Source organism: Chenopodium quinoa, unplaced genomic scaffold, assembly GCF_001683475.1.
Source record: "Chenopodium quinoa cultivar QQ74 unplaced genomic scaffold, ASM168347v1, whole genome shotgun sequence".
Classification (NCBI taxonomy): domain Eukaryota; kingdom Viridiplantae; phylum Streptophyta; class Magnoliopsida; order Caryophyllales; family Amaranthaceae; genus Chenopodium; species Chenopodium quinoa.
The window spans coordinates 1,271,433-1,287,472 of record NW_018745650.1 but is presented as its reverse complement, the minus strand read 5'-3'; the positions used below and the strand labels follow the sequence as shown (position 1 = coordinate 1,287,472).

Genomic DNA, 16,040 nt, shown 5'->3' with positions numbered 1-16,040 from the left:
TAATTTTGTGCTTTAATTTTTTACCCCAAAGTTCAAAATCTGGTTTCTCTCTCCTAGCCCGTGGATGACAAATTTGTGAAATGGATGTTAACGGACGAAGTTAACTTCCGTTATTTGGTATATTGCTATCATTGTCAACTACACATGCAAGTTGAGTAAAGTAAACTTCTAACTAAGCAACTATATGAATAAAATAAAGAATAGTATAACTATATTTACTAGTTTGCCACCAAAATTAACAATGTTTGTTTATTTTGGTGAGAAATTTGAATTTTCTCTTAAAATAGTAGAGCTTTACATTTACATTATGTAGTCCCACATTTCAGTCAAAAAAATAAAAACGAGAAATTAGAGACAAGATAATTAATGTGGCTATTGAAAAGAGAGAATGATGATGAAGATTTGGAATCATGTAATGTAATTTTCAATTTATTAAATATTATTAATGAGATAAACCCTTTTAATTTTAATGGTAGTTTGGTCAACGGTGAGTTTAAAAAAGGTTCACTCATGGAATTTTTGACTTGAGTGCCCAAAAATGGAAAAGAAATAGCCAAAGGATGAAAAACATAAAATGTAGCATCATCATCCAACCATCCACGTGGCATCATCTTGATCAATGGCATACCCAGATACAATGCACGGATTGAGTCAACGGGCATAAAAATGGAATTCGACCGTTGGAGGCGTAAATTCCTCTTTGCTTATTTCGTAACGGATACTTTTTCTTTTTCCCTCTAACACCATCTTCTTCCCCAATTAACTCCCACAATAATATTCATCAACAATTTCTTCTACAATTAACAGTTTTTTATTAGCATCATCCATCAATTTCCTGAAATAATTCATTGAAAAACCCTCATAAATCTTGGAAAAATCCATTGAAAAACCCATCAAAAATCATCGAAAAATTCTCATAATTTTTTGCTTCACTGCAATTACTGAGAAAAATCTGTAGAGAAAAAAAAAAAGGGTTTGAAGAAAGGATAAAATGGATTTAGGTTGCTTGGATTTGGGTTGTATTTCTTTGTGTGATGAAAAACAGAACATAAATTCTTCTACTGAATCGCTTAGTAGTACCGATTCCATCGATTCTCTCTCCTCCATTCCCAAGCTTTCCAAGGTATATTTCATTTTTGTTTTATTATTTTATTTTAATTATCTGTAAAATTTGCAGAAAATTGGGGGGGGGGGGGGGAACCCCTTAATTTAATTTATTTTATATTTATTTGGAAGTGGGTTTATCTGTTTGATTATTGATTTTCTGGATTTGTTTTTTAGGGTATAATCTTGTTGTTTAGTAATCACTAGAATAATATCTATGATTTTTGTTTTTTAATTATCAATTTTCTTTGTAGTAATTGTCAAATTACAGCTCGTTTTCAATTTTTGGGTTTATCAGTAGTTTTGATTTCATACTTCAATCTTATGTATTAATGGAAGATTATTGAATATCATTGTAATGGTAATTTTTTTCCCTGTAATTACCCTACTTATTGATTTTGTTCACTGCTAACTAATCTAGTTTTAAGAATCTGCAATCTTGGATTAATTTCTGTGGATAAAAGGCTGGTTATTGATGTTTGAAGACTAGGAAAACTACGGACTTTGCCATTATATTAATTACTTATTTCCGAATTAGCTGTCACACTGTCACGACCTGTCTCAGGGTGATAGGGTGTACTATTACTTTAAAGGGAATACCCTCTATAAAAGCCTTGTCTAATGATTCGGGGTCAAGGGCGTATAACTTTCCATCAATCAAGTGTATGTTACTTGTAATAAGAATGGTTCTTAGGCAGGATACCTTGGCAATAACAAATGGCATTGGAAATTTCATCTGTTGGTAATCTTGGTATGGTCTTGTTACTTATCTTTGTTAATTTACTATGCAGAATAAATCACACAAAGATAAAGATAGTCCACTTTCAGGTGGAATCGCGCTAAATCGAGTTTCATCTCAGATTAAGAAGCCATTACATCGAAAAACCTCTCCTCTAAATTGGTTTCCTCGTATTAAAGGGGACTCCTACATGAAGAGAAAAATTAAACTACTGCAGGTACCAATTCTACATTTCAGTTGTTTGTTGTCATTGGTCAAGAGAAATTGTGCTGATGGACTAAATTATTGTGTTTCAGGAAACTGGAGGCATGAATGATACTCTTGATGAGACATTGGGTCACTCGAATCCTCATTACTGTCGAGTAGAACGAGAGAAAAGGGCAGCCAGAGAGGCGGCATGTAAAGTAATGGAGGCGCGGAAAGCTGCTATGATTGAAGCATCCTGGTGCCGGATACTTCAAGCAGCAAGGTATGCTTCTGCTGTAATGTTGCTCAAGTTATTTACTCCTGTTCGAAATTAATCGTCACATATTCATCTTTTCTTTGATTTCCCTCTACTTTACTAACTTTTTAGGAGACAATAGAAATGGTACAATCTTAAGGAAGTTTCACTTTTGTAAAATCATTATGTTTTTAAATTAGTAGCTAAGACAGTGTGGCAACTAATTTCGGATGTATTCTTGGTAGCATTGAGCATCACCTAATTCTTGCCTTGGGCTTATTCTCACACAGGATTCCGCACAAAGAAGCAGATGCCTTGTTGATAAAAGCAGAGAAAGAGGTAGCTGATGCATTTGAAGCTGCAACAGCTAAAGGAGTGACCATGTATGACACCCCTGATCGCCCTTTGAAACGATTCGAAATAGAGATATCCTTTGCTCATGGAAAAGGGTCTACCACTCATGCAGTAAGAGCGTCATTTGAAACAGCTTTTGAAGTGGACAAACAAGTTGCAGCGGCTGTTAAAACTGCATTCGTCAGACTAGCACATTGCAGTTCCTTCAACAAAGATGAATTTAAGGACTTGTTGAGGAAAATAAGTGAAAATCCTGACAGTCAGGACCTTTCGGAGTCTGATAATTGTTTGGAGCTCGAAACACCATCTCGTGATGACGGCTCTAACTCCCAAAGGAGAAATCGGAAGAAGCTAAGTCCTCAAAAATTTAACGGGACAAAACTTGTCAAAATGATGCTTGAAAGGCTAAAATGCCTGAAAGAAGAGGAGTTGGCTTCTCTCGCCACAATTGTTGCAACTTGTGGTCTAAATGCGGCTTTGGCTGATACAGGATGTCATAGATTGCAGGACAGAAATTCTGCCACTGATTTGAATTACTTGATGAATGAAGTTGCAAAGCAAAAACCAGTAGAGCCAGAGTTGCCTAGTTTAGACAAGTTCTTGGTCAAGAAAATGACAAAGCTTGAGAAAGAAGTGCAAGAAGCTAAGAATGCTAGAAAATCCGAGTCTAAGAGAGACGGTGATGTTAAGCTCAGCAATCCCCATCTCTGGAATGGCAATATAGATGATAAACGAGATTCTGTTGACAGTGTACCTGACCTGGGAAGTGTACTGATAAAGAAACCATCGAAACTTGAGAAAGAGATCGAAGAAGCAAAGAGAAGTCAGAAATTATCTGACACTGATGGGCTGAAATCCAGAAGGCCTCTTAAAGATGGAAAATTCAGGCAATTTAAACAAGAAGCTGCAGAAGTTCCAAGCTTGGATCAGTGTTTGGTCAAGCATGTATCGAGACTTGAAAAGGAGGTTCAGGAGGCCAAAAAATGGAGACAAAATGATATCCATGTTACTGCAGGAGGAGGGAATTCGAGTATGTCAACTGTCCAGGAGGATAGTCAGAAAGAGAATGTTAACTTGAACACAGAAAGGTACAATAAACAGCAAGGAAAACCCAATGAAGTAGAGATTGAGAGTTTGGATAAAGTTCTAGTAAAACATGTATCCAAATTAGAGAAGGCAAAGATGGAGGACTCTTCCAAAGAAGTGATCGAAGTGAAGAGGGACACCGCACCAAATATGGACACAAATGCTGGTGGCTTGGACCAAATTTTTGTCAAACACAAGTCAAGGCTTGAAAGAGAAAAGACTGCTGCTTCAGAACAAGCTGAAGATAGGTACACATATTCAAAGTCTCGACGTGAAGCAAGGGAAAGAGAGTTGCTAGACACATGGGGAGGCATTGGCTTGGGCAGTTCAATGAGGCCACACCAATCAAGACTGGAACGAGATAAGGCAAGTGCTCTTGCTCCTAATTGATACAAGTGCCGTTAGCATTACAAGGTCTGCACTAATCTATATTACTTGTACTGATTCTATAATGTTGGCTGTTTCAGGCTGCTTGGCTTAAAGCTGAAGAGGAGGAGAAGCGAGTGGCACTGCATGAGCAGTAAGTATAGTTTCATTCGCTGAAAGCTGCCGCCACATTATTGGTATCGTTGGCTGTTTACTTTTTCTTATCCTTTATAGTTTGTACAAAAGCCATATTACTGGTTAGTGATCATTACATCACAAAACTGGTGCATCTGTTAAACATGACATATCATCTCAGATATATTGAGAAGCTGTATGAGTAAATATTTGCAATTAAGCTCATGAGTCAAACAACCGTCTTTGCTATTTTTATTACAAGATTTTGTCAATGCCTTTTAGCTACAATGCATCTGAATCAAAGCGAATTGTGCACAAGACTTGAGTCATTTACTCATTAGCCGCTAGATGTATAATCAAGACAGACAACTAGCAATCTCGTTGCCTAATTGTTAATGATTTGTAGCAGATGGAGCACACAATCAAGACAGACAACTAGCAATCTCGTTGCCTAATTGTTAATGATTTGTAGCAGATGGAGCACACAATAAATCCATAATCTATCACCCGAAGGCTGTGTAGCCCCATCCATTATCGAGTCAACAAAATGTTGGTGTGAACAAATGTGAATAAGTACAAAATCAACCACAGCAATCAACTATCTGCTATATTAAAATATGAGTGTTAATTTAGCAGTCATAAATTCCCTATTAAACTGGCCATGAGAAATCTGGGGTTTAGATGAATTTTGCTTAAATTTGAGATGCATCTCTAGCTTGATGAAAAGCAGATCCTATATGAATGTATGATTCACATACTATCTCCGTCCAAGTCGCATTTAGGGACAGCGGCATTGGATAGAGTCCAGTCTACTTGGAACATCCCCCCCACCCCCCCATCCCCCCCTCCTTTTGTTTGTATAATCATACCTTATTAAATTCGACATGATCCAAAAAACTAAGATCCTAAATACATCCATGAGTCTAACAAATATAAGGATCAGACTATATTGTATGCATGTTATAGTTTAAGTGCAATATATTTAACCAAGAATGAAGTCCAACATGAAGTAAGGCATTAAGCAAATTGGTACTTGCATCATTTCTGAAGAAGTAAGACACTAATTATAAGGTGGACAAAATGGTGGTGTTCATAATATTGTTTACATGTTCTGCAGGCCATTTTCAAATAGCTAATTCTTTAAAATTGATAATGGTTGAAAGTTGTTAATTGCCCTTAGGGGCAAAAATCTTAGAGAAGTGTTTTCGTACTTCTGTTTTTGTGGTACAAAAATATGCAATATTTGTACAAAAATATGCAATATTTGTACAAAAAATCTCACACGGGATATGGCTAGGAGTTTTCTATTAATTGCAACATTTGGCATTTTATGCTATGGAACCCCATACTATTAATATCTAACTCTATTCCAAAACCCCTACAATCTTATATATACCACATCCCCTATGATTCTAAATCCATTCCATCCTAGACACAAACCATATCTACATGAAGTATAAACCAATTCCAACCTAAACCAAACAAAGTAACGTACATGGTACGGAGTTCTCAATCCATACCACCTGGTATGGGTTCCCAGTCCATTTCGTTCTATTTTTGTTGCACCAAATGACCCCTAAAAAATTCAGTGAATGAACTTCCATCTTGGTTTTGTTAGAACTACAGTGATTTCAATGAAGAAAACACTTAAAAAATGTGTGGGAATAAATCCTAATGTATTTCAAACAAGTATTAGAAAAATCTAAGAGATTACAGAAATTCACAAAGATAACGCTAGTGTGAAAATGATCAAACTTGTCTTTCCTCCAAGCCGACAACAACCAACATGAACATGAGAATAAAGATGTCCCATAAGACTTGAACCTTGATACACTGTCAAATGCGTGTATACACTTTCCTAAAGAGGTTTATTTCCCCCACACGGTGCTTTGGTTAAACCGGAAATCCTCTTTGAGATACAATTGACAGCAAATTTCGTTCATAGCTCAAGAATCGAAATACTATGAACAATTCACAAATTTGGCTAAATTGATAGAGATTTTTAGATGAAGAGACTGCAAGTTTTTTCAAATAAAATTGTGGAGAAGAGAGAATAACACTGAAGATAATCTATTGAAAAACGAAGCAAATCCCTTAATAAAAAGGAAATAACCGCATAAAAAACCGCAAACAGGGAAGCAGCGCGGGCGCACCACCAGGCCGCGCGGGCGCGCCTCCCTAGGCTGCCTGAATGCTGCTTCGATTCCAATGAGGAGCACGGTTTTATCGCGGCTTGCAGCGCGGACGCGCCATCAGGCCTGCGCGGGCGCACCACCCACACTCTTCCAAAATGCTAATTTTGATCCAGAATGGTGCGCGGTTTCAGGTGCGCTTTAATCGCGGCCGCACCTACCTTGCGCGAGCGCGCCCATACAACACTCTAAATCATCAACATGTTTATTATGATTACCTGTGTGAGGCTGTGAGTGGAGAGATTGTTTGAGTTACTAACTAAACTTTTGGAGAGTTTAACATAGAATTCATCCAATTGAGCATCTAATAGCTTTAATTAGCTTTTCCATTATTGTTATTGCATCTTGCATGAGAATTCAACAGTATATTACTTCCTCTGTTGCACAGATATTGCAATAAGTATGAAATTGCGCATCCTAAAGCACACTTTATATGTTAATTATCTACAATTATATAAATAATAGGAAAATTATAAAAAGTTGATTTTGTGAAACTATTTACGAGACGAATCTAACAAAATCTCACATGACTATATTTTACTTTACGTATAAATCATAATTTGTGGTCAAACAAGCATGATGAATAGTGCAAAAGTCCAATTGTTGTAATATTACTATAACGCAGGAAATAAAAGAAACTAAGAAGTAAATATAAATTATTTGAAGGCTCTGTTTAAAATTGATATGTATTTTTAATTGGTAAGAGGTAATTTTACCTCAATGCCTTTTTTTTTTTTTTTTTTTTTTTTACCTATGCTTTATTGAGTAGACTTTTTAGATAACATAAAATAAATAAGTATGAGCATAAAATTATATTCCCTCTGTCCCTTATCTATACGTCCATTTCTCATTTTTTACGAAAATTAACAAGGAGAATAGAGGGAGTAGAGAAATATTGTATGGAAAAGATTAAAAAAATAGAGAATATTGTATGGAAAATATATACAAAGCAAGTAATGTGTATTTTATATAGAAAAGGTAAAAAGTTATGTGAATTATGATATAATTATGTGATATTTTTAAAAACATGTACAACATTTTGGGACACCCAAAATAAAAATAAATTAATTAATAAAAAAGGCATGAAAATAAAGGATAGAGGGAGTAAGGAAATTACGGAGTGTAATACGAGTAGCCACTTTTATTTTATTACTCCCTCTGTTTTTAAATAATTGCTCTAATTTTCATTTCCGACCGTTTCTAAATACTTGCTTCATTTTCTTATTTGAAAAACTTTTATAATATTTAATTCATTTCTCTCAACTAGTAAAACCAACATAAATCACATTTTATTAATTTCATATTTTCCCTCCTCTAATTCTCTCAACTACTTTTGCTTTTTACAATTTTTTTATTCTTCCACCTACCCCACTATCTCCATATTTTATTTTATTTTTTTCCCATTTCTCCTAAAACTCCGCATATAAAGAAATAGAGCAGGTATTTAAAAATAGAGGAAGTATTAAACATCATAATTGTATACGAAGTACAACACCATTACTTATACTACGTATAACAATAATAAAACAACAATATAAACTTAACTACTCTCTTCTTTTCATGTAAAAATACTATTTCGATCTACGGAGTATTGGACAAGAAAATAAAAAATTATAGTAGGGTTTCATTTGCAGATTAAAAAAATAAAATTAAAAAAAGTAGTGCTCATAATATAATTAATTATTTAGCTATTATGTGGTGAGAGAATTGAACAAAAGTGAATATAAATGAAATTATTGGATAAATTTTTTAAAAAAAATTATTTATTCCTATGCACAGTCAACTACTCAACTCTAATGAGAAGTAAAAATATTATTTGAGCGATTATTATTTGTAAGAATTTTATACGGGTCAAAAATATTATCCAAACAAGTAATAAAATTATGAAGATTATTTGTGTGTGCGTGGGATTCTATTTTTACACGGACTACATTTTTAACAATCATTATGTACAAAGATACAAGAAAACCTAATCCAGCTAAACAGCTCATCTTAATTTCCTTTTTTAGACATTTTTTGTTTTAATGCTGCAATTGCTAAAATAAAATGCATCGTTACAGCTCTTAATTTAATCATCCCAATGTAATGACATACTTTTATTCGACATTGTTTGAGACAATAAAAACGATAATATTGGGAACGCTGAAGTCAGTTTTGGGAATAGTAACACCAGAATTGAGTTGTGTTTTATATTTTATTTTCAATTTATAATATTTTTAGAAAAATGATACTATAGTCTAAGGGTTTTGCTAAATATGAAAATAATAAGCGAGGTAAAATTGTGTCATGCATTTTTAAATCAATGCTAACTAGTCTTTTAAAGTAAAATTAAACTGGGTTACAATTGATTTTCTTATGAGGAAAAAAAAAGGTAAAGAATTAAAGAAATGGAAGTTGAATATCATAACAATGGAGATCACTAGGTATAGAATTAGGAAAAATTTTACTCCCTAAAATTCTTTAAGGATGTGTATACCATTACGAGTTACGACACATTACCCTTCTACTCCGTATTTCTGAAATTCATTTGCACGTAAATATCAATGTAAAGGTCTAGTTTAGGTACTTTGTAAATTTTTTATTGACACGGTGAGGAAAAGGGATAATTGTTTCCTCGAGCATCAATATACGCCTAATAATTGCGTGGTGAAAAACACTTATTTCGACTTTTTAGTTACAACACTTTCCTAAGAATATTTTAGTTGTTCTGAGATACAAGACTACAAGAGTTATAATTTTGGTTCATAGTGTGATGCTGTTGTCTCTCTCGTTATTATATGACCACTTTTTCTAATTTGTCTCTCTATCACTCTTTTTATCACATGGGTGTCCTAAATTACCGCGCATTCCACGGCGCAAGACACAAAAGGGATGAAAATATACAAATAATGTACACCATATTATAGTAGATTCCCCAAGCTGATGAGAGACAAAGCATGCTCTGCATTAGTCTGTAAAGTGTGTTGTAACTTCTATGTTGTCTCTTGCCGCACGAAGATTATATGCTCCATAAATCTATACTTGCCCTACTTCGCATATCTATACAGACTATACTGTTACAGTGGAGAATTTGAGTTGTTCAAAAGAAATCAACTATTTAACATAAAGAACAACATTCAAGACAAAACTAATTAGTTTATACGAAGTAATAAATAAATTGAAATACTATATTTGATGAGTCATTTAATTTTCAAATCACTAATTAACACTTGAAAAAATTATTACAAGCAATAAATCTCACCATATTTCGTATAATTTGGAAATTTTTAATTTTTAAGATAGCAACAATAATACAAGACTCACTCCGTTTTAACAAAATAAAAAACCTGAACACTTGTTTTGCAGATGTAAATAATGGTTAATTATCTAACTATTTGTACATAATTAAAAATATTAATGGACGAAAATTTTTAAACTTGTTTTTAAGCATTTGTTAAGGAATTAGACCTTTCCTTCTTCCGGGTCTTGAAATATACCTAGCTTAAGCACATTTCTAATCAAATCCAATGACTTTTCAAAACAATGATAGTATTTTTAGTACTTGATTTATTTATTTTTACTTCGTACGTAATAACAAGAAATATATGTGACATTGAGAATCACATTTCAGAATATATATAATTTCTTTTCCAAATAAATACGTTATAAATACAGTATACAGGAAATTTTCTTACATGAACATGAAAATAATATTCAACTAAGAAAATTAAAATCTTCCCAAATATCAGCTACTTATTTTAACTTACAAATCTTTTTTTAATTAAAATAAGTCAGTCTTTTCTTTTTGCATGTTAGCTTGGCTTCACGGTGAAACTCACGATTTTTTCCTTACCCGTGAAATATACGGCCCAAATTATAGGAGAACCAAACAATATAAGTTAACATCAAAATATTAGCATCGATATTTTATTTTTTTTAATTTGGATTAATAAAGATTTGCTAGAAATTAATTTTATTCTAACGAATTAATTCGATGATTTTGTTACATAATTAGAAGAAAAATATAAATAATTATGATACGTAAATATTAAATTTTTAAATCAATCCATTTAGATCTGCCATTGATATAGTTTTTATTACACAAAATATACACTTTTATACAGTTTTAGTTTAAAAATTACAAGTAAATATATAATTTAAATTAAAGTTAAGCAAATTTAACAGCTCAATAATACAATTAGAGTAAAAAATCACCTTTTATATTTAGAATTAAGCAAGTTTTGGCAGCTCATCATACAATAAAATCTTTCCCAACCTGTTGACGGACGAAAATAAAGTTAGTTTCCCTAAAGAATAGTTACTTTAGGAAATCAAATCATATAAAAAATATATACTAGCTGTAATAAAATCAAGATTGTAGCAAAAATAATTCGAATAAAAGAAAAAAAAAATGAGCAAGTTAATTAATTAATAATTAGATGGAATGTAAAAATAAAAGGAGTATGCTTGGCTCCTCATACGCCATCCATGGAGGCCATCGACAATCCGGTAGACTCTGTGTATGGCATACAGGGAGCCAGGCATACGCGTAAATGAATAATAACATCCTACAAATATGTAATTTTTTCATCGTTAAATATCTTTAAACCGGCATATACTGGTATATATGCAGGATAAGATGCCACGAAACAAACGACGATCGTTTTTTGCGTAAACTAAACATCTATACATGAAAAGTGATGTGATGAAAATTGGAAGATAGCATATGATAATAAGAAAAAGGGAGAGATAAAAAGGGTGGAAAATGAGAAATAGTAAGGAATTAAGGTTGAGAGGGAAAAAAGAGGGGAAAATTAAGGTGATAGGGTTTGTTTGGTGGGGTGGTATTTGAAGTAGAAGAAAAAGGAGAAATCTATGAGAAAGGAAAATTAGAGAAATGAGAGATCAATCCCACGCTCCTCCCCCACCTAATCAATATATATATCCCTACTATTCTTTCTTTCCTTATGTGTTACTATTATAAAATTAATTTTAAATTTATATCTTTCATCATCATACTATCGTCTCTTCAACTAATTAATTATGTTAAATTTAGTGTTAATCAATGAAATTACGAGTAGTTATTATCAGTAAAATTTTATATGAGAAAAATCTATCGTTAAATCTATCTCTATTACTAAAAAAATATGAAAATTAGATAATACACCCGGGTGCACCATGCTCATGGTGCACCCGGGTAAACAAAAAAAGGCGGAAAGAACATATAGTGTTTGATAAAGAACATACCTATGTTTGACAAAGAACATACCTTTAATATGTTTTTTGAGTGTGATCAGTGTGTTCTTTGAGTAAAATTATATGTTCTTTATATTATAACTTATGTTATTTAACATATGTTGATAAACATATATTTTTTTTGGGTTTAATAATACAAAGTATGTTATTTGAATTTGGCGTGTATGTTCTTTAAGGTCGTAGTGACTCCCAAATTCTATTTTTTATTATCATATGTCATATTTAAATTACTTTTATTATCGTATATTCTTTGAGTTTGATTAGTGTGTTATTTAGGTATTAACTATATGTACTTTACAATATAAATTATGTTCTTTTAACATATGGTATTTTGAAATTTGATATTGAAATCTTAAATTATTTTTAATTGAAAATAATGTTAGAGTAAAAAAAAACTAAATTATTATGGGAAGTTGATTTTTTTTTGGAGAGATAGAAAACTATTTTTTGGGGAAATGATATCTTTGGTAAGGATTTTTTAAGAGGTGATCAACATTGGCATGACTCGCATCCCGACCCGATCCGGCCCGAAATAGGGTGGGTTTGGGCAAACCTAAAAATACATTTTTAGTTAAAACTCGACCGGGTTCGAAAAAAGCCCGAAAACCCGCTACTTTTCTACGGGTTTGGGCACAAGAAATTATGATATGGCCCGGCCCTACTCGATTTTTTATCACCTCTAAATTTTTCCCATTAATAATGTGTAATTTTTCAGAAAATTTTATCAAGTTTTTATCTCGTTCTTTTTATTATATCTTTATGTTCTTTGGTAATGCATGTTTTTGTCAAATACAAACATGTTCTTTGTCAAATACATGAATGTTCTTTATGAAACACAGGATGTTCTTTCCGCCTTTTTTTTATTTATCCGAGTGTACGATGAGCACTGTACACCCGTGTGTATAAACCACGGATTAAAAAAATAAAGGTTGGGTAATGGGTAGTCGTTTTGATGGTAAGGTTAGTAAAATTACGTATAGTAGTTACTTCAAATATATATGGAGTATCGCTTAATGATTCTCGAAATAACTTATTCTAAATAAATCAAATAGTGAAAACAGCATAATAGATAGACTTCTAAACATGAAAATATAGCATAATCGAATTAAATTAATTAAATTGGGATTCATTATTACTAAAATTATTGTAAATAAAATAAGCTATTTCCATTTATAACTATTCTAATAATTATGGTAAATAAAACAAAACTATTTCCATTTCTAACTACTTTAATAATAATTGAGGAGATTATCAAGGATATATCCTTTAGGGTTTCATCAAATAAAAGTATGGACTATTCTTTACTCTTTAGGGTCACCTTGTCCATATTTACTTTCTAATCTACGATTCAAGTTTCTCGGTAAACTTGAATGTCTTAATAATACGGAGTTTTTTTTTGGCACTTAATTTAGTATGTGTCACACTCACGTTAGAAAAGCAAAAAGATTAAGTTAATACTTCTACATAAATAGTTGAGCACTACGTTTGGCTTACAATTTTAGAAGAAAAAAAATATTTAGTCCTCCATACCTCTTTGCAGGTAGCCACTGTAAATTTAAATACTCCGTATTTTTTATAAGCTAATGAAAGTTGAATTAAACAACAATATAAGTAATTTTTTTATATATGTATACATAAATAAATAAACTGATTTTAATTGGCAAAGTTTTCAAAAGTGGATCCCAGAACAAAAGCTCTCCATAAACCTAAATAATAAAAAATAAAAAAAAAATAAAAAATAAAAAAAATTAAATAAAGGGGAAAAAAATGAGGACTCAAACAATTAAGAAAAAGCACCGAAAGGAAGGTGGAGTAGAAAGAGACCTTTCTTGCCTCATCTATCATCGTCGTCCAATATCCTCATTGGTAGTATTAACTATATTTGGTCACCCTTTAATTTATTCATATACTTGTATATTGTTTTTTACATAACTTTGCTAGGGAGTTGTATTAGTATTATTTTATAGAGTATTATTATTTTATAAAATATTAAAGTTATTGATTTAGAATAGATATTACTCCGTATGAAAATATGATTTATATAATCTCAATGATGAAGTTGCATTATTATTTTATGGAGTATCAATTAAGTTTGAATTGTTTGATCACATATATACGTTTGAGTTGGCCCCCATTAGCAGTCTATAGACTGTAGTAATTTTATAATTTGTTAGATTAGTTAACTTGTTTACACTTTTATATTCTAAGTTTCATTAAATTACAAAGTTATTGTTTAACTGTCTTTGAAACGTTTTGAATTGTGTCTTAACGCTAAGTCATAAAATATACGTAGTAATTCATATTATAGAGTACAATAATCTATTGGAATTATACAAAAATTCACTTATAAAGCATATGATGATCATTTTACTATTTTAGTGATCTAAATACCATGTTTTTTTAAAAAAAATAAAAATACTTTTAAAACAAAATGTAATATGTATATGACATATTAAATGTGACATGCAACATTATTGTAGTCAATTAATTAGCTCTCAATCAATTTAACAATCCTAATCCGCCTCTTATGTCATGATATAGTATGAACTAAATTCAAAAGAGATGAATTGACAATGTGGTCAATGGAATTCTAGGGTAAAAATAAGGCTCATGTATCAATTAATCAAAGTGTTTAATTTGTTGATGGAAACAGTAAAAGGGGGTGGTACTTAATAAGTCAAGGATGAAACATAAAACAAAGACAGATGTTCTTCCATGTTGAAGATGGTGGTCCCCAGTCCACTTCCTATCATTCTTTTATTTATTTTATTAAAAATGTAAAAAAAAAAAAAAAAAAAAGGATGGGACCCAGAAAAGAGTGGCTTTTTGACCTGCATTGACCGTATACATTATTCCAGAGCAACGAATGACAAGAGGAGAGAGAAAGAATATGCTTAAGTCATATAGGGAAGAGAGAAAGGGGCGGGCGTGGTCCTTAAATTAATATTCTTTCTTTCACGATATAGTCGAAACTATTTTTGTATCAGATTCCCCAGCACTAGCTACCACCAAATTATCATTCCTTCTAATTTAATCTTACTTATGTGTGTTTAAAAAAAAAAAAAGTCTAACTTATATACGCTCCTCTTTGTTCTTCTCATTTGGAATTTAGTAGATATCAACGTATTCATTTGCCAGAAGAATTCTGTTAATTTCATATAGTATTTGTATTAATTACGGGGTAATATAACATTGTTATATCCTGTCAAAAAAACAAAAAAAAAACATTGTTACAAGAAAAAAAAAATGTTATAGACATATATATAACCTTTAGGAAAAGACTGTATAAAACTGATATAAATCTAAAAACTTAAAATATTACTTGTTCTCTATAAGTAAATTTAAACATTAATTATATCAATCTATGTGTGGTTTTACCATGTAATCTAAACTTAATATGATGTATTAATGTAGGAAATATATTAAATATTTATGTACACTCTTTAGAGTTGCTACAATCAGCTCATATGTAGATTGAGTATAAAAATAGATCTGTGAACACTATAGAATATTATAAGAGGAGAGGAGTAACATGTAATTAAGGATCGTAACTATGAAAATATAACTGGGATAAATGTGTCAACAGAAAGTGAAGAGAGCAAAAGGGCAAGAACAAAAAGGAATGGAAGATTGGAGGGGAGTTTTTTTTTTTTTTTTTTTTTTAAAGATTTATTACAAAAAAAAAAAAAAAAAAAAAAACAGTCAAGAATAATAATAATAATAATAATAATAATAATAATAATAATAATAATAATAATAATAATAATAACAGACCTAAGGATAGCTAGGGTAGCTAGGTTAATGAACAGGCTTTACTCCAAAACCCATGCTTTCTTGTTGCAGCACTTGATGCTGAACCTAATTGGCTTCAGAACACAGAAAGAGAGAGATTAAAAAAGTTTGCGTGTTTTTAGTTTTTTACCCTGGTGTAATTCAAAACCCTCTTTTACATTTTTATTTTATTTTATTTTTTTTTAATTTTGACTGACCTTATTACCTCACATCCATGATCTCACATGAAAATGAAAAAAAAAAACACATGATTATCATCTGCTCTAGTTATCTTTCTCTCCCTCATTAATCATTATCACCTTCTTGGACCATTTACCCCGGCCACTATCAACCCGGATGTATGTTCATATCATCCAATCCAAATCAACTATGTATGTGTGGATATGGGCGTTCTTTTTTGTATGGGTCTATATTAATTTAAATAGCTAACATTATCTAAAGTTATAATCAATTATGCTGCGCGTGTATTGTACATTTTTAAATAAAACCGTATCTCTCATGTGTGTGAATTAAACTCTTTTTCTAAACTATAGAATATTGTAGTAATAAGTGACATACTTTGCTCCGTAAAAGTGATACAAAGTTATTGTGTTTC

General features: G+C 31.6%; 1 protein-coding gene across 1 annotated transcript; it reads left to right on the top strand.

Moving 5' to 3' along the window:
• Window positions 1-488: 488 nt before the first annotated feature.
• Window positions 489-4,502, top strand: LOC110716947. Its single transcript, XM_021895598.1, has 5 exons — window positions 489-1,123; window positions 1,896-2,060; window positions 2,140-2,312; window positions 2,576-4,091; window positions 4,193-4,502. Exons 1-5 carry the CDS (start codon window positions 992-994, stop codon window positions 4,247-4,249), a joined length of 2,043 nt encoding a protein of 680 aa, XP_021751290.1. The 5' UTR covers window positions 489-991; the 3' UTR covers window positions 4,250-4,502.
• Window positions 4,503-16,040: the final 11,538 nt, after the last annotated feature.